The sequence below is a fragment of the Macrobrachium nipponense genome, chromosome 26, assembly GCF_015104395.2.
Source record: "Macrobrachium nipponense isolate FS-2020 chromosome 26, ASM1510439v2, whole genome shotgun sequence".
In the NCBI taxonomy this organism is placed as follows: Eukaryota; Metazoa; Arthropoda; class Malacostraca; order Decapoda; family Palaemonidae; genus Macrobrachium; species Macrobrachium nipponense.
In genome coordinates this window covers 43,085,586-43,110,453 of record NC_087215.1, presented here as the reverse complement: position 1 = coordinate 43,110,453, position 24,868 = coordinate 43,085,586, and the positions used below count along the sequence as shown (strand labels likewise).

The 24,868-nt window shown below is 38.0% G+C and overlaps 1 protein-coding gene across 3 annotated transcripts in view; it reads right to left on the bottom strand.

Annotated features, from left to right (window-relative positions):
* LOC135200237 (G protein-coupled receptor kinase 2-like) overlaps nucleotides 1-24,868 on the bottom strand; it is a 425,751-nt gene that overhangs the window by 257,335 nt on the left and 143,548 nt on the right. For all 3 annotated transcript variants that reach the window (XM_064228686.1, XM_064228685.1, XM_064228687.1), the window contains exon 6: nucleotides 10,132-10,336. In XM_064228686.1, the coding sequence (XP_064084756.1) occupies nucleotides 10,132-10,336 (205 nt within the window). The remainder of the gene's footprint in view (nucleotides 1-10,131; nucleotides 10,337-24,868) is intronic.

Below are 24,868 nucleotides of genomic sequence, written 5' to 3'. Positions count from 1 at the left end.
CTGGCATAAAATTGCACCACATTTGGCATATATTCTTGCTATTTAGCGTACATCCGACTTGGACCGACTAGCATAATGTAGCAAAACTTGTTGGTAACACTGGTGACGCCACACTGACTCTCAGCATAGTTTAAAGTCTGCAGCTATTGTTAACAAACAGTCAAACACGTGTCTCGCACACCTTGTGCGCATTTAGTTTGCTTTTTCTGCGGTATTTACTGTAAACGCAGTTACCTCTTTATTCATGATGGGTTCCAAGACAGCCACTTCACACAAGGCAGAGGAAAAGTGTTTGCATGGCATCTCACGTTTTCCTTCTTCAAAATGTTTCCTCCATTCCCAGCTCCAAAATAAACCTTAAGTTTCGTCTATCCTCTCCTCTATAAGACAATGCTCACACATGAGGCGTGCATTTCAGTAGCAAATGCAATACGTATTTAAGTGTTAGGTTTGGAGTGAAGGCAATGTTACGTAAATATGTTACATGTGCGGTTTGATAGCGAAGGCAATCTTTGAGCTTTGTTAGGCTTGCCGGTAAATAAGATGTTAGCCATAGCTTAAATCAGAGAAGCCACTATGGTATATATATGCGTAGTAATTAAGACGATTCTTTTATGCCTACTGTAATATGTCAATGTTTACGTGTGAGATTTGGTAGTGAAAACACTGTAACATTTGCGGTTCGGTAGCAACGCAATCTAAGCTTTTTAAGCTTGCCGGTAAAGAAGAGGTTAGCCTTAGCTCAACTCAGAAGCCGCTATGGTATACAGTAATTATAGAAATCAAGTCGATTCTTTTATGTCTACTGTAAAAATACGTCAATGTTTACGTGCAAGATTTGGTAGTGAAACCACTGTTACATACGTAACGTGAGCAATTTGGTAGCAATGTAATTATTAAGCTTTATTAAGCTTGCTGGTAAAGAAGAGGTTAGCCTTAGTTTAAAATATGGAGAAGCCGCTATGGTATACGTAGTAGTTACAGAAATTATGACTCTTCTTTTATGTCTACTGTAAAAATATGTCAATGTTTACGTGAGATTTGGTAGTGAAACCACGTAACGTGTGTGTAGTTTGGTAGCGAACGCAATCTTTAAGCTTTGTTAAGCTTGCTGGTGAAGAAGAGGTTAGCCTTAGTTTAAATCAGAGAAGCCACTATAGTATACGTAGTAGTTACAGAAATTATGACTATATTCTTTTATGTCTACTATAAAAATACGTCAATGTTTACGTACGAGATTTGGTAATGACACCAGTTTACATATGTAACGTGAGCGCGGTAATGAACGCAATCTGTATGCTTAGTTTGTAAGCGTCCTCATAAAGAGGTTAGCCTGATATTAAACACAAGAGATGCTGGTACGTAACGTAATGGTATAGTAATTATAGAAATTAAGAAGATTCTTTGACTTGAACGTGTATATATTTACCATGTACCATAATTATTTTTTTAGTCCAATAACCTTGAAACCAGCCCTGATATTAGAAAAAAATTTGCCATCGTAGAAGACGCTCCTGTTTTATAAGGATATTTTATGGAAACAAAACCGTTAGTAAACCCGATATATCATAACATTTAACTAAAAGATAGTTTTAAAGTGATTTTGTATACAGTATTACAGTCAACTGTAATACTGAACATAAACGTTTATAGGTTTATATCCACGATATGGTTAAACTTTGTTTACTACCATAGTCCCGCTATAAGCCACCAGGGCTGCGCTATGGTACATCCTTTCATGCCACATCCTGCTGACTTAATGTAGGCAATTTTTCGTAAATTCTTGATAAATATAAATTGGGTTTAATTTTAATAGTTTATCAATTCACTGTAATAATTAGACATGCTTTTCAATGTTTTATTATGTTAGCAACACGTTTTGTGCTTACCCACTACACTAGTCTTCTTGCATAGTTACCTAGGTAGCCTATGGCACTCGGTCAACAATCAGATGGACGTAGACCAGTTTTCTTTTATACAGTATATTATACATTTAAAAGTATACATATAAGTTTATTATGATACTTATTTAACATTGAACTTAGTTAGCTGTATTTTACATGTAATGTATTATATAAAAAAGCAAGGGTAGGGTAATAACTGCTGGTCAAGAACGGATTAATCCATTTTCAGTTATTTCTTATGGGAAAACTATTCAGACCTCGAAATAATCGAATTTCGACGCTCCTTTTGGAACGAATTAGCGTTGAGATCTGAGGCTCTACTGTATATCTAAACTATTTAGATCTACAAAGTTTCCACATCCACAAGGGCATGGTCATCAAATATCTGCATCTGCATCCACAAATCCTATTTTCAGACATCCGATACATCTCTAACAAGGTCATTAACTTTTGAACCCATAAATAATCAAACGGTAGTATAAATCATAATAATGCTTAAATGTTATTCTGGGACCAGAACAATTTGAAATAACATTACGTACTAAAGTATGATAATTAAGGATGATTTTTGTTTTAACAAGTACCGTAAATACTCGCGAAACACGCGATCTCGCATATCATGCGACCCCCAAATTTTCACCCTTAAAAAACTATTTTATCACGTATCTCATGTATCATGCGGTTAAATTTACGAGACCAAATAACAATGGGCTCTTTTCCTCCTCTTTATCTATTCCATATTTTAGTTAGGCTAACCCTTTTCCTCCATCTCTTAATTTATACCATCTTCTAGTTGTTTAAAAAAGTAAAAGAGAATGCCAAAAGTATCGGTAGTAATGACATACTTGTTTGGAATACGCATACAGCCAGAAACAGCTGATTTGCTATGAACAACCGATCCAATAACAACAGCCTTTTTGCTTACATTTAAACCATCGTACGGTAGTAAACAATTTCCATAGTTATGTTACAAATGACGTTAAGAAGAGGACTGATATATTTTTACATTACAGGTAGTAGTCGACTTAATACCGCAATTGATTATGACCAACCAGTCACAAATCGATTAGGATGTAAGTTGGCCCGTGTTAATTTTCCGTAAGAATATCATACTAGACCTAGCCTACACTAGGGTAATCAGTACCATCTTTACATACAGGGTAGCCTAGCTTACACTATACAGCATACTTTATATAACATATATGGCATAGTAATTATTAATTACAACTAATTCTATACGTTCAATGCACATTGGCTTATGATAATTCAGTACAAAGAGAAATTGAATAACATTTAACAAGTTAGCCTCAAGTATATGATGATGATGATATCGTGGTACATATATTGTATACTATACATGAATACAGTAGCCTAGCTTTCAGTATACTGTATACTACATATACGATATAATTTAGTAATTTATTAATATAAGCCAATTTTGGAGGTTCAGTGCAATCTGACTATGACATATCAGTAGAAAAAAAAAAATAGACATGAAACGGGAATCAGATTCAGACCAACATCGGCATACCTAATTGAGCAATGTCAGGCTGCTGACAGCTAGTATATTTACAAAATAAAAACAATGAATATGGATCTTTTCTGTATTTTTAAAAAAAGTTATACATTACAGTATGTAATAATATTGTATGTATTCTAATATTATATCGTAAAATACTAACAAAACGGTCAGTGTTTTGGATTATAAAACAGCTGATGGCGAATACAAGTTTATTTTTCCGTATTTAACTCAATTCGGAGCGAATTGCCTTTCTTCTAGTTAGCGTAAAATATCTAGATACTTTACTTATATAAGACAAGGTAATTTGTCATTTTACTACATGTTTTTTGTGTTTTTAAGTCGAAATATGAATTAAATACGCCTCATGGACTAAAATATTTTTTTCGTTAACAGAATGCGTTGTGGGCATGTTTATTGTGTAAAAATATTACGTGATTCCGTTTGCTATTTTCACTTCATTTCATCATAGTACGAACCTTTATCGGCGTGAAAACAACAGTAAAATGTGTTCTTTCAAGACCTGAAGTTTTGATTTCAATGATTTTCTCTCAATTTTATCTACGGTTGTGTTTGATGGCGTAAGTTTACTGGAGTTTTATCTTTGTTGCCAATGCACGAAAATAGTACGACTGTATGTGGATGAAACTCACGAACTTCGGTATAGTACCTTCAAACTTGACCGTAAACAAAATCAGAGAAATTTGTTTTAATCAAAACTATTGGGCACGAAAAGAACACATTTTACTGTTTTCATTCCAATAAAAGATAAATACGTAAAGCTCGTAGTATTCTGACGAGATAATCTGTTGATTTTTTTTACGCAATAAACATGCCCTCAGCGCCATTTACTAATGAAAAAATAAAAAAATTTCGTTCACACACGATACAGTTTTAAGTGATATTTCCACTTGAAAACACTTTGTATAACGTAAAATAACCTTGTCTCATATAAATAGAGTATCTTGAGATTCATTTGCGCTAACTAGAGGCGAGAGTCCCTCTGAGTTGATGTTCGACACAGCAAAACAAACTTACTCGCAATCACCCTCAGCTGATTTTCAAACCAAAACATGATTGCTATGTTTGTATTTTATAATACAAACGAATAGTAATATGAAAATACATATAATATTATTGGATGCAATGAAGTAAAACATAACTTTTTAAAAGATCCATGGAAAAGATGCATATCCCTTATGCTTGTATTTTATCATATGATACTAATATATGATTATTACATACTCGAATTTTATATCTCATGTAAGATGCAACCCCCGTCAAATCAGCTCCAAAATTAGGGCTTCAAAAGTCGCATGATACGCGAGTACGTATATACGGTACTTTTAGGTGCCATTTATTGGTCTGGCAATTTTGCCCGTCCAGCACCCAGTTGATTGTTTTGATCTCAAGATTATTAGAGTCATATTCTAAGCTTATAAATGTTCCAATTTTCCTTTAGGCCACCTGTTTCCTTCCTTGCATTTATTATATTGACTGTCCCTTCTACCATCATCTTCCCATACCTCTACATTAAACAAGCCTGCAGCAACTGGTGTACAATTAGAGCACACTTAATCAAAATCAAGCAAATCTATCTGTATTTCAGCTTCTCAACTCTAGTATACTATCAACTTCTCCCTTGGCTTTTTAAAAATTTTATTAGACAACGTCAATCCTTGGATTTGGCAAAATTACAATACTGCTGGTTACACTTGATTTCTAGTTCAAGGATTAAGTCTCCTCCTGTCAGTATCCCATCTGACTAATAGCACTCAAGTCAATAACAGCACCTGAAAGCCTTTCCCACAATTCTTACTCCTCCTCTTCTGGGCTTCCTGACTGTGATTAAAAGAAAAAAAAAACCTACATTACCTTTTTCCCTATGTACACTTTAATCTTCATTATTCTTCAGCCATATTACCCTTGACCAGTATGGTACTTAATTTTATCTTGTCTCACCCCTTTCCACAAGAATTTGCATCCTCAGCATCACCACCAATGGATTTTGTGCTAGCATCTTTATACCTTACCTCCTTAGCACAACATTGTCCATGTTTTGCTTGCCAGCACCTCCACAACTTTTCTCTGCCATAGTGCTAATTTTTAATGGACTTGCTATTTATACATATCACAATATCATTTGCATCCCCACACCTACTTAAAAGGCTGCTGAATACTGGGAGGACGATTAAGTTCTCAGAAATCAAATCTTATTTTAGAAATAAGAACTTTTACAAGCTCTTACTAATGAACTAAACCTATCCAGTTTTCTACAATCATAGAACTGGATGTTGAAAAATCATAAAATCATTTTCAATTTTATAACCCAAGGGCTAGAAGTTTAGGTAAGGTTAGAAGAAAGTACAGTATATTAAAAAGCTGTCTGATCTGCAGAGAGAGTTTTAAGTAAGTGCCATATTTGAGGTCTCCTCTAATGATAATACAGTACGGTCCTCAATTATAGGAGAATTTGGTTGATGCATGACCTCGCAGAATTGGAAATTTGCAATTTCGAAACACATACCTTATGGGAATAATTCCATAAGGGCCAAGGCAAATGGCAACTTACCCAGTCAAACTTTTTTATACTACCCATTTTCAATACTTTCTATGTACTATACTGTAATTTTTTCTAATATGAAATTGTTCCTATGGATAAATAAAACATTAAAAAGGTCTTAATAACTTGAAAAAGTTTAAAATTACACAGGATGGTGAAAACTCCCAAACGTAAACAATACCACCATTGGGTGCAAGTGTACTGTACGATATAGTCATTTCCTTTAAAAAAAACCTTTTGGATGGAATTTCCTCTACCTATCCTCTGCCAAGAAACCTTCAAACTCCTCTATCTCATCCTCCGTGAAGAGTTCTTCTGCTGTAGGAAGACTTTGTGAACCATTTGAGGTTTCGGGGACTGCCGGATTATGTGTGTCTTTACTCCCGTCCCATTAGGCCTAACAAATTTGGTTGAGAGCGCCTGTCTCAGTTTCTTTGTCCGGCAAGCTTTTGAGTTTCGAGAAAATAGGTCTTCCTCTTCGGCTTCTAGGCAGATGCATACATGATGCTGATGATCAGAACACATTTTGCAGATCTGAATAATATTGTATGGTGATGATGATGATACCGATCATTCATAAACACTGCGCTATGATGTCACAAATGCGTGAGGCGGAGCCTTCCTTCTTAGCTAATGGCTGAGCAGAAGCCTTCAGAATACTCTTCGCTGATCTGAATAATACCTATGGCGATGATGATACCAATCATTCAGAATACACTTCGCAAATCTGAATAGTACGTATGACAATCGTGATGATACCGATCATTCATACGCATGCATTATGACGTCACAAATGCGCGAGGCAAAGCCTTCCATCTTAGCTAATGGTGAGCAGGAAATCTTTCTCTCGCATTCCCCCTTGGAGGAATAATTGTTTTTCCTCCAAGCATTCCCCCCACCCCTTCTCTCAGATACCAGCAAACCTCCCACCCTCCCCCCCAACACCATAAAATACTTGTAAAGACAATAGATTTTATACGTTTTGTGGCGCGACCCACAGACTTTAAACGGCTTCGCAGATACAGTAAATCTATTTTTGAGACCTAGCGACCATATAAAAGGGGAATCGCACAATTCGAACACGCATAATTTGGAACCTGACTGTATCTTAATGGGTAACTGGTGCCTCGCCCAACCTACAACTTACAACACTGAGAAACAAGAACTATTTTTTCTACACTATCCTTTGTTATTTTAATGCTAATCCACATTACTTTTTCTAATTTTTTCATGACATTCATAATCTTGAATTATTCCTATGCTTACCCTACCCAAATAGCAGAAAGTATTTTCAATGCATTTAATGGTGTCTCTTCTACTTTTTATTATTAAATTTCATTGTAAATTCAGAATACAGGCAGTCCCCGGTTTACGAAGGGATCAGCTTACGACATTCCGAGGTTACGACGCTTTTCAAAAATATTCATCGGAAATTACTTCAGAGTTTTGGGATTACAATGTTCACAATACCAATCCAGCTGAAGAAATATGACTCCAAAACAGCAGAATAGTAAACATTTGGAGTCCTTTTATGGAAAACCCAATAAAAATGTAGTTTACAATGTTTTCAATACTTACACCCAAAACATTAAAAGTAAGGTTCTTTCAAGATTTTTTTACGGTGTTCCGGTTTACGACACAGCGTACGTTTGTTTGTTTGTATGGTGTTTTTACGTTGCATGGAACCAGTGGTTATTCAGCAACGGGACCAACGGCTTTACGTGACTTCCGAACCACGTCAAGAGTGAACTTCTATCACCAGAAATACACATCTCTCACTCCTCAATGGAATGGCCGAGAATCGAACCCGCAACCACCAAGGTGAGAAGCAAACACCAAACCAACCACGCCACTGAGGCGTACGAACAGAAGCCCTCATAAAATGGAGACTGCCTGTAGTCTGCTTTTGAGTATATGTATTGTAATAAATTATTTAAAAAAATATACATACTGTACAGTTTTAATGGTTTCTATACTGTTTATACTTGGTGTAACTACGTGCCCACTCCCGTCTTTTGAGAAACTTCTAATGAAAATGTCACGAAATGCTGCACAGAAGTTCTGCATTATCCATATAGCCTTGTACGGTCACCTCTCAATTAACGTGTGTTTTTAAGTAACACGTTTTTTATTTAACGCGAGCTAGAAAATATTTTAAAATGTTTAAAAATCGCAAAAATTTAGATTCAATGCAAATTGGCCCGAGCATTATTTTCAAATCACCCGTGCATCAGCGCTGCAGACGACGGTCGTCGACATAAAGACATAGCACAGTATGTATTTATTAATAAAGGGAAAAACTTTATTTATTAATAAAGCAAAATATTTTGTTTATTTATTAATAAAGCAAAAAGAAAAAAATTCGACACAGAACGAGAATCAGCTTCGTTCTGACATCAGCATAACTGAGCGATGTCATACTGCTGATGGCTATTGTATAATTACACACGTAACGAACAATATGCATCTTTTCCATGAATCTTTTAAAAAGTTATACATTACTTCACTGTATCCAATAATATTGTATTCTCATATTAGTGAGTTATAAAATAACATAGTCAATGTTTTGGTTTGGAAATCAGCTGATGGTAAATATGAGTTTATTTCGCCTATTTAACTCAGTTCTGTGCGAATATCTAGATACTTTACTTATATGAGACAAGGTCATTTATTGTTATGTGACAAATTTTTAAGTCAAAATATGGCTTGAATAAGTCTCGTTGTGAATTAAATTATTTTTTCGTTAACAGATTGCATAGGGTGCATGTTTATTGTGTATTAAAAAAAAAAAAAAAAAAAAAAAAAAAAAAAAAAAAAAAAAAAATTACTGGATTCTGTTTGCTATTTTCACTTGATTTCATCATAATACGAGCTTTACGTTATTTACCTTTTATTTGTGTGAAAACAACAATAAAATTTGTTGCTTCAAGCCCAGTAGTTTTGATTAAATTGATTTTCTCTCTATTTTATCTGCAGTTATAACGTCGTTTATAACATAACTATGGTAATTGTTTATTATCGTACGATGGTTGAAATACATCAAACGGACACTACTGTTAATTGAGAGGTGACTATCTTCATAACAATGATAAAGTTAATGCAAACAGTTTTAGGTAATTTGTCCTTCTTTTACTAGAATACTGTTCTCCATTATGGATGCCTCCTTATGCAAGAGAAATGACTCTCTTACATAGGGGTTTGTGGTGGTAAGTTTGTGTGTCCTAACATTAGCAGTTATGACTTGAATCACCAATGGATAGTCTATCATTTGTAATTTTTTATATAAATTTTTAATCAAGAACTTTCACTATTACAATTGATCACTGATCCTCTTTTCCTGCCGAGAGCGACCAGAGTTGCAGAACAGCGGCATCATTATGTCGTAACTGTGCACAATGTCGAACTTCTTAACTCCAAAGGTCTTTTATTCCTCACACCGTTGGACTGTGGAACAGTCTCTCTCCCTGAGGATGTTTTGCAATTAGAACCTCAAACGTTCAAGCAAAGATGCAATGCATTACTATCCTAAAACAATTCACCTTGTACTATAATAATTCATTTATATTTTTAACCCTTTATCTACTATTTATCTCTTGTAGACTGATCTCTTCTTTCCATATTTCTTATTATCTTCTGTGATTTCTTTCCAATGAACTCCATAATCTTTGGAAGCTTGAATTTCAAGTTGATGGCTTATATGCTTGTTCCATGTGAATAGGGTTCAGATTTGTAATTATAATAATAATAATAATAATAATAATAATAATAATAATAATAATAATAATAATGATAATTATGAAAAACTTTATGACCTTAAAAAGAAATAAAAAAAATATCCAGAAACAGGTCAACATGGAATGAAGGACAGGTATGTGACCTTTCTTCCCAAACTTTTTGACAATGTCATTAACAAGGATAATATACAACAGTACATTTAAACAAGGAAAATTAAGATTCCAACTTTTCTGGACATAAAAATAGACAAACTGTTAAAATGGGCAAACTAATGTTTTAAAATTGGACAGATATACTAATCAAATTGGAAAATATCTAATAGATAAAAAAATAATTCATCAGAAAAAAATTATAAAAAGGCCACAAAACTAAATGAAACTTTTAACTTTTCAAACTACCTATGTACTTACTACAAATCTGGAATTTATTTTCTGGAGAATTTGTTTCTCAATAAGCACCATCGCTTCTCCTTTTCTCTTCTTTATTCTCTTTTTTTCTAACTTTTTGCAAGCGTACATCTTCCCTGTTGCTCTTACTTGGCATGCACATACTTCACCAAATCCTCCTTTGCCAAGAACTCTGTACATTCGGAAAGTTTTGTATGTAACCGGTTGACTGTAGGAGTGAAATGGGAAATTGGTTAGTGTTTATAATACTAAAAGACAAATAACCATGCAGTAACAATTATATAAATATCACTAAGATTGGTTAAACAATGCACACTAGTTCTGAAACTGTCTTGACTTTAATTCTCTATGATAGGTAAAATGGTGGAAAATTAGGCAGCAACTAAACACAGTTCAAGAGGACTTGTATAAAAGTTGCATATATACAAATCCAAGCGGATATCTTGTCAACAAGATTTACGAATGTACAGAATGACCACTCTGATTAAAAGCTTTAACAACAATTATTATGCTGTAATAAATACAGTACGCAAAACCATGGTTTAAATGGAATTCAAGTGAACAGTATTCAGATAAGTAGATGAAACAAGTGAACAGTATTCAAGATAAGTAGATGAAAACTACAATCTTCCAAAAATTTCAGCAGATAAAGAAATTTCATGCAACTGTACATTATTTACAGCTTATGTATGGTGGTATAAAAACCAAGCTTTGATACATCTTATTCATCAGCTTTCGTAGGATCTAAACATTTTTTCTGAAATTCATTTTTTCAATACAAACTTCATTTACTAGTCTATCTGTAAGTTGTGCCTGAAAGCCAACATGCCAATTAACTTGTAGAAGAAAAGGATCAGGTTGCTTAACCAAAGCAAATCTGGACCCTTGGTCCCCAAGAGTTAACTGAATCATTCTTTGTGCAGTTTGATTCAGCTACAGTAGAGCCAATGTGTTGGGGAGGGCAGTTCAGATAAAAGTCAAGACTCTGTACTGCATAAATAAAATTTGCTTTTAAAATACTATTTTTGTTTCATTACAAACACATTACAGGTACTTCTCATTTAACGGCGTACTCGTTTTACAACAACTCAAGAGTTATGATGGCAACATGAAGAGAGAAAAAAACCATAAAATGAAAAAACATTGCCAATGGTAGCCAAGAGAAACCCTATTCAATGCCAATGATCTTGCCTAGCCTAGGTTTTGAAAACCTTAATAACTATGGCTAAGACAATAAATAAGGCTTTAATATACTTTGTAAAGAAAAGCTATACATACAGTTGAACCTCTTAAAGTTGGCATTCTATGGTCTGTGAACCTCTTAAAGTTGGCATTCTATGGTCTGGGAACTTCCCTCGTTGGCTTGATTCAGCCACCATTAGTTTGTTGTGCGGCCGAACGAGTGGCGCCACATGTTTGCAACTTCAAGACAGCAAAAATTATGCCATATCTCCTTGTTTAAGTGAGAATAATTCTTAGTAATGAAAAGAAAATGTGTGATGTCAAATATGTTTTTATATTAACTTGAAAATATATTTTTTTAAATATTACACATGAGAAGTCTCTACCAAGTCATACCTTTTAATCAAAACAATGAGACATTTGGCATGCAAGAATTCCTTACTCTTAGTATGCTTGAAAGACTTATACGTAATACAGTTTGATAATTTTTTATAAAACTGTGTATTTACGTACATATTCGATATGTCACCCATTATTATTATTATTATTATTATTATAATAAAGTTAAGATTTACCAGCCCAATGAGTCTAACATGAGATCAGATTATACTAGAGGTAAGAAGTGCAAGCGAAAATCTTCATCAATGCTAGAAAATGCTGATCCCCATAGAAAATAGTATAGTATTCACTTTCCTCAATAGATGGTGTTGTGCTTTGTTTACATTTTGACGGCGACATTCAAATGCCCCGTGATTGCTGAAATTCATTCATTATTCTTTTCATCTCACTACCCTCTACAATAAAAATAAATGAGGAAGAAACTAATACCGATAATTATGAAATACCAAATTTAGAATATGAAAGTCCGTGCTAAATAATGTGCAGATTTTGAGAAGAGTTTAGCATTGTATTGACTTAGTACTGTATTGACTTACTAGTAGGCTAACTCGCGAATGTAGGCTAAATGTGTAAAATAAAGTATACTATTTTAAAGCAAATTATACATTAGGAAGTTATAAAACGATGAAGCTAAAATATATAAGTAATAAAATTATAAAAAGCAGTCAGAACTTTGCCAAATAGTAGACTATGTTGGAAACTAGTTCCGTGTATAATGTGTGTCTGAAAATTGATGCTATTAATCGAAATAGAGAATAACGCGTTTAACAACGAATTTCATTTAACGACATGGTTGATGAACGGAACCCCGTCATTAAATAAGGAGTACCTGTACTGTAAACACAGACTAAATGGCAAATTAGGTTGGAAACACAGAGATACAGATGCTATGCAGTCAAAAAGGACCTTCAGGAACAATGGAGCTTTTGGTCATAGTGTAAAAAATGCAAAGTTCCAAGAGGAAAAATACATCAAGAATTGGACTGGAACCATTTGTGCTCACTGACCATTAGGTCAATGAGCACAAAAGCATTCAATACACATTAAAATACTGTATATATATGTCTACTACACATATATCCTTAAATACATATATATGTGGAATTTACTAGGCAACAAGCCAAATGCTCATTCCTGGTTGTTATAAAAGTCAAAACGATCCGATTCCCCCACCCACCATTGGGGGAGCGATGGAGCTCCCACCAACACCAATCCATTTCTTCTTAAAGCCAAGTGCATCGATTGGCCTATGAAGAGAAGTGGGGAGGATGAAGGGTGTCTGTTAGTTCTGCAGGTAAGCATTCAAAAATTTATTTTAAATTGAAAAAATTTGTCTCATATTAACCTGCAAAACTAATATTTGCATGATTTCCAACAGGCAGAATGCAATTATTGGCACTTAAACAAGCTTTGTTGTATAACTGTAACCTAAAAATTAAAATGTATAATAAATTCACTAATGGCAACTTTTACACTGGCTAAAATCAAGAATCTGGTGTCTCACAACTTAAGTTCTGCTTCTGACTTCAAAAGAGAATGTACTATGTCTCTGTCTCATGACGTCCTTTTGTAAATTTGTTCATAAATATACCAAGGGGTTGCTGTTGGTTTTTGTTCCTATCTTTTAAGATAGTATGTCGGTTGTAAATGTAATTTTGCAAAGAAAAGTGCAAAGACATATTACACAAAACTTAAAAAAAAGTTACCGAATCTTCGTTCTCAGTCAATTTACAAAAATATTTTTCAACATATAAGCCAAGGGTTGGTAGAATTTATGATTGTTGTGTAAAAGCAGCCCCACAAGGGGCTGCAAATGGTCATTTTCAACTTCTCGTGGAAGGTAGGGAAATTAAAAAAATTTTCTTTACCTATGTGCATTTGCGTATGTTCCTCTTTCCATTGATGTGTTTTTTTTTGTAAATTGGCCGACCTCAAAGTTTACCCGGCCTGAGGAGCTAAATATTGATTTTTTTACCCATCCAAAAACCTCTCTGACTTGCAAATAAGCAGTTAGACAACTGGCATATTGACCAAGGGAGGCATGTAGGGGATGCTATAACCTCTTTTCAGAACTTTCACTATCCAGGCTTCTGCTCCCCTTTTCTTCCAAACTTCCCAAAATGAAAGAAGTCTGGCTCTGACGTGGCCACAGAGGACAGTCTCCTCATTTGTGAGAGGAACCTTTAGTAGAGGTTTTCTTGTCTGCTTCCAAGGCAAAATGAGTACTTCCGCTGAAACAGAAGGATCTCGGTCTAGACCGAAAGGGCTGCGCTCTTGAAGGAAGAGACTGCTTCCTTTTGTCAAGATCTGAATGAATTTTTCCCATAAGAAATAACAGAAAATGGATTAATCTGTTCTTGACCACCAATTATTACCCTAACCTTGCCTTTTTATAAAAAAATTTACCCATAAATACACATAAATTACAATTCAATAAGTTCATTGTTAAAAAACACACCATTCGACGTACTTTTTTCATTTTCAAATATATACTGTAGTAAAATAACTGCCCTACATACGACCAATTCGGCCATAATACGATGGTTGACTGAGCGTCATAGGCTAGGCACTAACGTAGTATGTGCTGTAAGAGGTAGGCATAATTATTGTTGCTAATAATAAAACATTGAAAATAAAGTCTAATTCTTATAGGAAATTAATAAAATATTAAAAATGAGCCAAATTGTGTCTTGTTATCATAAGCTTTAGAAAAATTCCCTAAGTTAAGTCACTAGCTATTGGCTGTGAGCAGCCGTAAACAAACCATAAAAATAGTGGAATACAGTATACCAAATAACTTTAAAAATGATATTGTTATGATACAATAAAGTTTGTTCATACTTACCTTGGCAGATATATATATAGCTGTATTCTCCGAAGTCCGGACAGAAATTTCAAAAACTCCCGGCACACGCAGTGGTCGGCCAGGTGGTAGTACCCATTCCCGCCGCTGGGAGGCGGGCGTCAGGAACCATTCCCATTTTCTGTCAGATATTTCTAGTGCCACTGTCTCCTGAGGGGAGGTGGGTGGGCACTTTGATTATATATATCTGCCAGGTAAGTATGAACAAACTTTATTGTATCATAACAATATCATTTTGTTCATGAACCTTACCTGCCAGATATATATATAGCTGAATCCCACCTTTGGAGGAAGGGGGAGACAGACTCGGATTTTGGGAAACAATTCCATTTACATGATTGATATCTTGGTTCCTTACCTGTTAGCATAGCTGACTTCGTGAGTACAGTCACCCAAGTCTGCTTCTGCCTTACTAGAGACTCCAGCAAGGTAGTGACCTGCGATGCTGTTGAGTTCTAGAGGATCTGTCAACGGGGGCGTGACCACAAAACAACTAGATCCTACATTATAGACCTCCAATTTTTTGGGTAATGCATTCCTAGAGGTGCCAGCAAGGACGTGACCTGTAGCTGGTGGCGCTCTAATGAAGTCACGGGGAGCGTGACCACAATGTGACAGATCATATAGGTGTTGATTAGACACCGAATGCTGTTAATGCTTCACTGGAGGTGCCAGCAAGGACGTGACCTATATAGCTGGTGCGCTCCAGATGATTTGTCAACGGGTACATGACCACAATGTGACAAAAACATTTTACCCTATTATGAGGGCGAAGCAAAAACATTACCACCTGACCTAGCCTATCTGGTTAAACTTCGTATAACCAAGGCTAATGGAGGGAAGTCCGCCTAAGGCGGCCGACCCAAGACCACAATAAACTAAACACTAATAAGCATAATAAACTAAAAATAAAAAATAAAAAGAAATAAAATTAAAAAGTCCAAACTAACATATTATTTCCTAAATGATAGGAAGAGTGCTACTCTCTGTACCCAATATAGTGTCTGACTGCGACATAGGGCCCAAAGAGCAACAGTTTCCTAGTATGTAGTTCCTTCACCATCCGAGAAGGTAGTGAGAGGCAAACACTGAATTACTACAGCCAAAATGTGGCATTCAAGATGTCATTAAGTGCCATGTTCTTTTGGAAGGCTACCGACGTAGAAATAGCCCTCACTTCATGCGCATTCACCTTCAACATTTTCATATCACTGTCTTGACAGGATGAATGCGCTTCCTTGATGGTGTCCCTCAAGAAAAAAGCCAAAGCATTCTTCGACATTGGTAAATTTGGCTTCCTTACCGAACACCACAAGTTATCCGAAAGACCTCTACAATCCTTAGTCTTCTGTAGGTAGAATTTTAGAGCCCTGACAGGGCACAGAACTCTCTCTGGCTCACGCCCAATGATTTCGGCCATCCCTTTAATTTCGAAGGTCCTAGGCCAAGGGTTGGACGGATTTTCATTTTTTGCCAGGAACGTTGGGCTCAAGGAACAAACCGCGTTATAACCTTTAAAGCCCACGTATTTGCTAATCGCTTGTACCTCGCTGACTCTCTTCGTCCGTCGCCAGAGCAGTCAGGAAGATAGCTTTTCTAGTAACATCCTTCAGGGAAGCCGTATGCATAGGTTCGAATGGACTGGACATGAGAAACTTCAGAACTACATCCAAGTTCCAAGACGGCAACCTGGGTTGTTGAACCTTCGTTGTTTCAAAAGATCTCAAGAGATCGTGAAGGTCTCTGTTGTCCGCCAAATCCAGGCCTCTTGTGCTAAAGACAACTGAAAGCACACTCCTATACCCCTTGATTGTAGAGACTGCAAGTTTTAGATCCCTTCTCAGATATAAAAGGAAGTCAGCAATCTGGCTCACAGAGGTCGTGGTGGAGGAAATGCTGTTCTTCTTGCACCAACTCCTGAAGACTGCCCACTTCGATTGGTACACTGCATTGGATGAAGCTCTTCTTGCACTGGCGATAGCTTTCGCCACTGACCTAGAAAAGCCTCTCGCTCTGGCCAAACTTTTGGATAGTCTGAATGCAGTCAGACTCAGAGCGGAGAGATTTCTGTGGTACTCTCGAAGTGGGGCTGTCTGAGTAGATCTGTCCTTACTGGAAGAGTCCTCGGGAAGTCTACTACGAAGGCCATGACCTCTGTGAACCAGTCTCTCGCCGGCCAGAACGGGGGCGATCAAAAAGTCATTCTCGTCCCTTCCGACGCCGCAAACTTTCTCATGACTTCCCCTAGTATCTTGAACGGGGGAAAGGAAAGGCGTACAGGCTCCATCCCTCCCCGTCCAGTCCCAGAGAAGTGCGTCTATCGCCACTGCCGCTGGGTCGATACTGGGGAGCAGTACAGTGGAAGCCTCTTTGTTCTGGACGTCGCAAAGATGTCCACTAGCGGACGTCCCCATAACCCCCACAGCTCTTGGCATACCTCCTGATGCAGAGTCCACTCGGTTGGCAGAAGTTGACCTCGTCTGCTGAGGAGATCTGCCCGGACGTTCTCTACTCCTGCTACAAACCTTGTAAGGATCGTGACGTCCAGTGCCCTTGCCAACAGCAAGATCTCCTTTGCCAGTGCAAAAAGGGACCGAGACTGTGTTCCTCCCTGCTTCTTCAAGTACGCCAGAGCTGTGGTGTTGTCTGAGTTGACTTGGACTATTCGATGAGAGACTTTTTCTTGGAAAAACTGGAGAGCTAAAAAGATGGCTGTCATTTCCTTTAGGTTTATGTGCCAGGACACCCGGTTCCCCTCTCCAGGTGCCTGACACTTCTTCCCCATAATGTTGCTCCCCACCCGTGGTGGACGCGTCGGAGAACAACACTAGGTCGGGGCTCTGAAGCTTGAGAGACACGCCCTCCGACAACTTCACTGGATCTAGCCACCATTTTAAGTGATGTTTTACCTCTCTTGAAATTTTTAAGCTCATATCCAGATTCTTGCTTTCTTTCCAATTTTCCTTGAGAAAAAATTGTAGCTGTCTGAGGTGCAGTCTCCCCAAGGAAACAAACTTCTCCAGCGATGAATGGTCCCAGCAGGCTCATCCATTCCCTCACCGAGCACGAATCTTTCACTAGGAAGGCTGTCCACTTTGTCTAAACATTGCTGCGACGTCCCTGGGACGGAAAAGCTCGAAAAGCCACTGAAATCCATCTGAATCCCCAGATACAAGATGGATTGGGTTGGAATCAGATGTGACTTTTGCGAAATTCACAGTAGTCCCAGGGACTTCACCAACGATAAAGTTGTTTGAAGATCCTTCAGACACCGCGTTTGAGTGGAGGCACGAATGAGCCAGTCGTCCAGGTACATAGAGACTCTGATATTTGCAAGATGAAGCCACCTCGCCACATTCTTCATTAAAGTCGTGAAGATCATAGGGCAGTGCTCAATCCGAAGCAAAGCGCCTGAATTGATAAACTGTCCCTTTTAGGACAAACCGAAGATACTTCATCGACTGTGGATGGATGGGGACGTGGAAATACGCGTCTTGAAGGTCTAATGAAACCATCCAATCGTTTGGTCTTAAGGTCCCAAGAACTGACTGAGGTGTCTCCATCTTGAATTTCTGCTTCTGTACGAACCGATTCAGACTGACACTCCCAAGACTGGTCGCCAACCTCCTGCCTGTTTCGGCACCAGGAATATCCTGTTGTAGAAGCTGGAGATTCCAGGTCTACGCCTGTTCCACCGCTCTCTTTTCCAACATCTGCTCGAGCAGATCGAAAAGGATTTGTTGCTTCTCCTGATGGTAAATAGGGGATAAATCCTTGGGTGTCGTGCACAGTGGGGGAGGTTTCAAGAAAGAATCTTGTACCCCCGCTTGATGACGTTGAGCGACCAGCTTTCCGCCTCCTTTCTATCCAAGCTTTTGAGAATAGTCGAAGCCTGGCTCCTACTGGTGGCTGAAGGATATCTGGTTCATTTCTTTCCTCTGATCTTAGCCGAGACTCTGCCTCTGGAACGTGTACTTCCTTGAGAAGATGTTCTCGAGGAAACTCCACCTCGAAAATGCTTCTGCTTCTTGAATGGTTGCGCCCGTGCCGACGTAGAAGAAAACAACCGTACGTTTTGCAGACTGAGCTAGGAGGTCTTAGGTAGCCTTCTCTTGTAGACTGACAGCCAGATCTTTGACCATAGCCTGAGGAAAAGATGGCTCGAAAGAGGCGCATACAACAATTCTGCCTTTTGAGAGATAGAGACCGCCTTTGCAGTAAAACCACAATAGGCCGCTCTCTTCTTCAAAATCGAAGTGCAGAAGTGCGAAGCCAACTCCTCCGAACCATCCCTGACGGCCTTGTCCATGCATGCAAGCACGCTGGACAGCTCCTCGAGGCTAAGCGAATCAGGACTACAGCGACCACGGTTATCTAAGACCCCTAAACACCAATCCAAAAAGTTGAAAAACTTCTATCGTACGGAAGAGTCCCTTCATATGATGGTCCACCACTCAGAAAGGGTCCCAGGGCACTTTCCGTCGTCAACAAAAGGGATCTCTTCGGTGCATCTACCAAGGTAGCGAAGTCACCTTGGGACGACGAGGGGGCTCTAAAACCTATCTCCTCCCCTGTCTCATACCAAAGACCTGCCTTACCTGTCAGTCTTGAAGGGGGTAGGGCGAAAGCGTTCTTGTTTCGGGCTTTTCTTGACTCCATCCAATTCTGCATTTTCTTAAAAGCCCTTTTTGTTGATAATGAAGTAGCCATCTTCAACAATCCTGGAGTCTTGATAGCCTTAGACGATAGCAATTGTGAAGGAGGCGACTGCGGGGCTTCAGGTTAAACTTCTCTTCAAAAGGAGGTTCGAAAGCAATTGGACCAAAACCTGGTAAAATCTGAAAGATACTGCTGATGATTGCTCTTCAGTTAATTCCTCCGACAAGTTTTCTTCTTGAGATTCATTACTATCCTCCGAATTTCGGCGAATGTCTGAAGAAACATTACGTCGTGCGTCCAGCTGCGCGCCATGCCTGGCGTCAAGCCGAGCGTCCAGCCGAGAGTCCTGCCGAGCGTCACGCTTGGCATCCAGCCGAGCGCCCAGTCGAACGTCAGGCCTGGCGTCAAGTCTCGCTGCCGCCTTAACGTCGTGCTCTGCAGACCTTCGTGCACGAAATCTGGAAGGCGAGGTAACAGGAGAAAAAAGCGAGGCGATGAGAAGGAGACTGCCTGGATCTCTTGACTGGCAGTTATCATCCTTCCTCCTGTGACGTGAATTATCCTCTTTCTCTGCAACTAATAAGGCAATTTGATGTTGCAAATTCTCAATCTTCTTCGATTTAGGGCTGATCCTGTGAGAAGACGAGGGGCGAGGGGAAGCCCTCCTCCTTCTCACATGAACCGCCACAGGTATATCCTTAGCGCAACCAGGGCGCTCAAAAGCATTGTCGTCAAAAGACATCCTCTCCGGCGACGATCGCAACACAGAAGAAGAGAAAGGACGTGAAGCGTCTTTCTCCTTTAGACCAAAGATGCCGGTCGCTGTGCGACACCTTGCACCTTTGCTCTCTTTTTCGGTGGAGAGTCTTCGAATTGTTCTGGAGACGACCGCAAAACAGAAGGGGCTAAGGGATGTGCAGCGTCCTCCTCTGAGGAATCAAAGGCGGCGGCCGCTTGTGCGACATCTATCGTCTTTGTCCTCTTCAAAGGGCGCGATCGCTTCCGAAAGCTCCAACCGCTGCGCGGGGAGGACGATTCTGATGACGAAAAGCACTCTTTCAAGATCCGTTTACGAACTTTGGAAGCCTGGGAAGCGCCCCCAGGTCTTGCCGAAGGAACGTCAGATCGGTTGTCCGACCCCCCTTCCGCAACACTCGGAGCATTATCACTACACACCACTGCACTATTAACACCTTCTAATGCTTGCACTTTTGATTCAGGCTACGCAAAGATTCAAGAATCATTGATAGGGTATTACCCTCCACAGACACTAATGTAGGGCCCGAAGGCATCACAGGTTTAGGAGGGATAAATTCCACTGGATGTGTAACTGCGTTACACCCTCTTCTTACCCTATCTCTTTCTATTTTAGACACATATGATTCATACGCCTTCCACGCAGAATCAGACATACTCTCACATTCATTGCAGCGATCATCAAACACACAAACATGTTTCCGACAATTCGCGCACACTGTATGAGGGTCTACCGAAGATTTCGGTAGCCTCACCTTGCATTCTTCCACACCACATACTCTGGCGCTAGTCGAACTAGATCCAGACATCTCGAGTTTAAGGAAAAATCAAGCCAAATTCAAAACCAATCCACAATTAGCGTATGCCTAACCACCGATCCAAATCAAATAACCAAAAAATCAATCGGGATACTCAAGTGACCAAAAGAGTTCCAAAATCCAATGACGGAGGTGCAGAAAAACACTTGTTGGCTGCACCGGTGACAGAAAATATCTGACAGAAAATGGAATGGTTCCTGACGCCCGCCTCCCAGCGGCGGGAATGGGTACTACCAGCTGGCCGACCACTGCGTGTGCCGGGAGTTTTGAAATTCTGTCGGACTTCGGAGAATACAGCTATATATATATCTGGCAGGTAAGGTTCATGAACAAATATCTCTTTCAGTACGTGTTATGATATTAAATTTTTTCTCATAAAATATCCTTATAAAATAGGGGCACTTTTCATCGGCACTTTGTGTTCTATATTGTGACATCATTATTGGTGGAGTAATACCCATTGGAAGTAGATCCTCATAAAATTATTCCTTTCAAATTGGAAAGAATCTCGATATTAAGGATAATTGGGGAGCTATCAATATCGCAAAACCTTTACATAATATGACTGTAAAATACTAGCAAGAAAATATTACCCCTTAGTAAACAACAAGGCTCGAAGTCCAGCAAGTCTGGGAATTACGAATAATGAGCACTGCAAAGTTTTGGCAGGCAAAAGCAATCTGAAACTGACAAAAAACACATGTGTAGCACTTTTTTTTTTAATATACCAAGTTTATAAATAAAGTAGCTGCAATTCTTAAACCCCGCTTTCTTTCACAAATTAAGTTCCATTCGGCATCTAAAGACAGTGATCATGTCAGTAAAATTAAATCAGCCGATATTTTAAGAATGTAAACAAAACCAGAATGCAAATGGCAGATCATTCTGTTTGTATTATAATTCGATAATATGGTAATAATACATGCAATATGATTAGACACAGTAAAGGCAAGGTTTTATTAAAATGATCATTATTCTCAATACACAAATATTATCAACTTTTGCTAATGGAAGGAACAGTCTCTCTCTCTCTCTCTCTCTCTCTCTCTCTCTCCTGTAGTACAAACATAAGTAACCAAATCGAGAAACGACTGAAACGACTGATTGCTGACGTCATTTGCCATCACTATAAAAAAAAAAAGGGGGGGGGGGGGGGGGGGGGGGGGAGGCAAACTTTTATGTTCAAACCTAGTGAAATTACACTTATCTTCTACCAGCCAAGTGTAATGGCAATGAAGATATCCATAGATCAATTAGCCGGGATTTTGAGAATGTAAACAACATTGAATGCAAATGGCATAATATGAAGACAATGCTTATATTCTGTAAAATACGTTTTAACTTTTTCAAATTATAATTTTCTCCCAAAAATATTTGTTTAGGCTTATATACTTTTTCGGTTTTTAGAATTACGGATAGAGATCCTACTCCTGTAAGAAAGTGAGAACTCACCCATCCTAATGTCTAATTATGGTAATAATCCACGGTAATTGCTGTAATTAGTTGTTTTGTTTACAGTATCAAAAGTTGTTATCACTACTGATTCACTTGAATAACCTACGGTTTTTACCATTATTCGGTTACAAATGTTTTGTTTTCAGTGTCGATAGTTGTGACTGTAGCCAACTATTGATACAACTGTCGACACTAGTTAGCCTATGATTAAAAATCTCACCGGATTTTAAGGTAGTCACAGAATGCCTCTTATATTTGGTGAGGAAAACGGTAAGAACCACAATTTAACTTAAGATTATTGAAAATTATAATGTAGAGGCATTCTGTGACAACTTTAAAATGCTGTGAGATTTTTAATGATAGGCTTTGAAAGCCAATGCTGACCCAAACAATGGGCACTCGGCAGTCACTGGCGCCTGAAACACTGGGCACTCGGCTACTACTGGTGCCCGAAAACTCAGCGCTTGGCAGCCATTGGCAGCCGAGACACTGGGCGCTCGGCAGCCACTGGCGCCCGAATGAGCACCCAGGGGTGGACAATTGGACAGTTAGTGTTTTGATTAAGCTGGAAGCATGGTTCTTGCTTCTAGACAGACAAGATGCCAACAACTCTGGAGATCTGAGTTACTTATTACTTTATGCAAATAATTGATCCATAATCGATTATATATCTACCATATTTGAAATTCTGGTATCTAGGCAAGAAGGAATGCTAAAAATGCATAAATAACATTAGCGTTTCCTATATTCAGTCTTTGTATTTAAATAAAACAAAATGACGCTCGGACAAACTAGAGGCTTGATGACAGCGTCTCTGGTGATTTCAGTTACTTCTTTATTACTGTAAGAAAATAAGCAATCAGTAATAGATTATTAACTACTTTATATGAAATTCTGGCTTCAAAGGAAATAAAGGCATGCTAAAAATTTATAATTAGCATTTCTATTTCCTTAAAATCACAAAAATGTACATGTACAGTTTTGTAGAAAGTAACAAAACAAATTCCACTTTAATATTGTAAATAAATTACTATGCTTTTAATCTTAATTAGTGATATGGGAATAAAATAAGTATTTACAAATATATGAAATAGCATTTCATATATTCAGATATGTATTGAAAATTAACGTAAATGTAAATACGTTTACATTCTGAAAAAAGATAAATTTTCATCGACAAGTAGTTTACTTATTTAGTTTTAAAGCAAATCCAATGGATATTTACAAATAACCGATTACTCAAAAAGAAAACACTAGTATAATCAGAATTATCAGGGATTCAAAGTAATAAAATTCAGGCAATAACCAATTACGCACCATGTCATGCCAACATCCTTGGGTTGTAACCCACTAATTGACTCAAGTGGCCTGAGCTCCAGTCTGACAAGCGAGTTGGAGGTTGAGCAACATTCCTGCACGTTCAAGCATTACTTTAAAGGTAATCATTAACGGGCAACTAACATGTATCCTAATCCCGGAAAGTAAATAAATGCAAAGATTTTGGGATAAAAGAATGGATAACATTCTGAAATTACTTTAAGGTAATCATTACCTTCGCCTTGAGAATAGCCTATGTCAGGTGAACAATCACAAGTGTAAAAGGATTGTTCTAAGGTAGCTGTTACCAGCGTGGTGTCTTGCTAATAGCTCATGGCCAGTGAACAAATTAAAAAAATTAAAGTTTGGCCTAAAGGAATGACTAACATCTAGATTAGTTAGTAAACGCAATTCTTAACCGACGACTTACGTTTAGCACAGTAAGTAAAAAGCTATATGTAAAAATATTTGATCTAGTTGAATAGTGATCCGTTCAAGAACTATTATAAGGCCGTTATTATTTCCGGAGACAGCAAGTATCCAGCTAAAATAGATGTTAATCTGAACAAAATAAACAAAAGACATGACTCATCCTGCTTGAAGGCTGTGAATGCATTTCGGTGGTTGTATCACTACCGAAATCTGGTGATAAAACCAGAAAACAAGAACATGCTGCTGTAAGCACTCGACGTTTCATTGAGCGCAGCAGAAAAAAGGATGACGTGATTAGCTAAGTCGTTCCTAGTATTACCGTAGGGGGCCGGCACTGTATACCTACACGGAGCCAGTGAAGTGCTACCAGGGAAATTTGAATTTAGGCCGCTTTTGTGTAGGAAACTCGAAGCTATATAATTACTGGGTAAGTCACATATACAAAATTGGCATCATACATTGCTCACCCCACTTTTTCGTGGGGATAGGTTCCAGACCCCGCTTGAGAAATGTAAAATCCGCAGGAATGCAAATTCCCCTCTAAATACAGATACAGAAGTACAGTATAAGTACACTGTACATAATTTTGATCATAAAAATCTGATTTTAGTCGCAAACACAATATGGAAAAATACAGTAATTTATGAATAAAGTGTTCGTCTAGGAAAACAAGCAAATTAGAGATGAATTTAAAGATAAGGTACATAGAAGACATTTGTGAATTGGTGAAAATTCCAGCAAAAGAGTGATTTTTAATAAAGTTTCTAGTGTGTTGTCTCCCAAGGTAAGTAGATACTAAAAATTTTTATGTTAACATACTAACTTTGCAGATGAGCGCAAGCTTAGTAATACAGTTCCA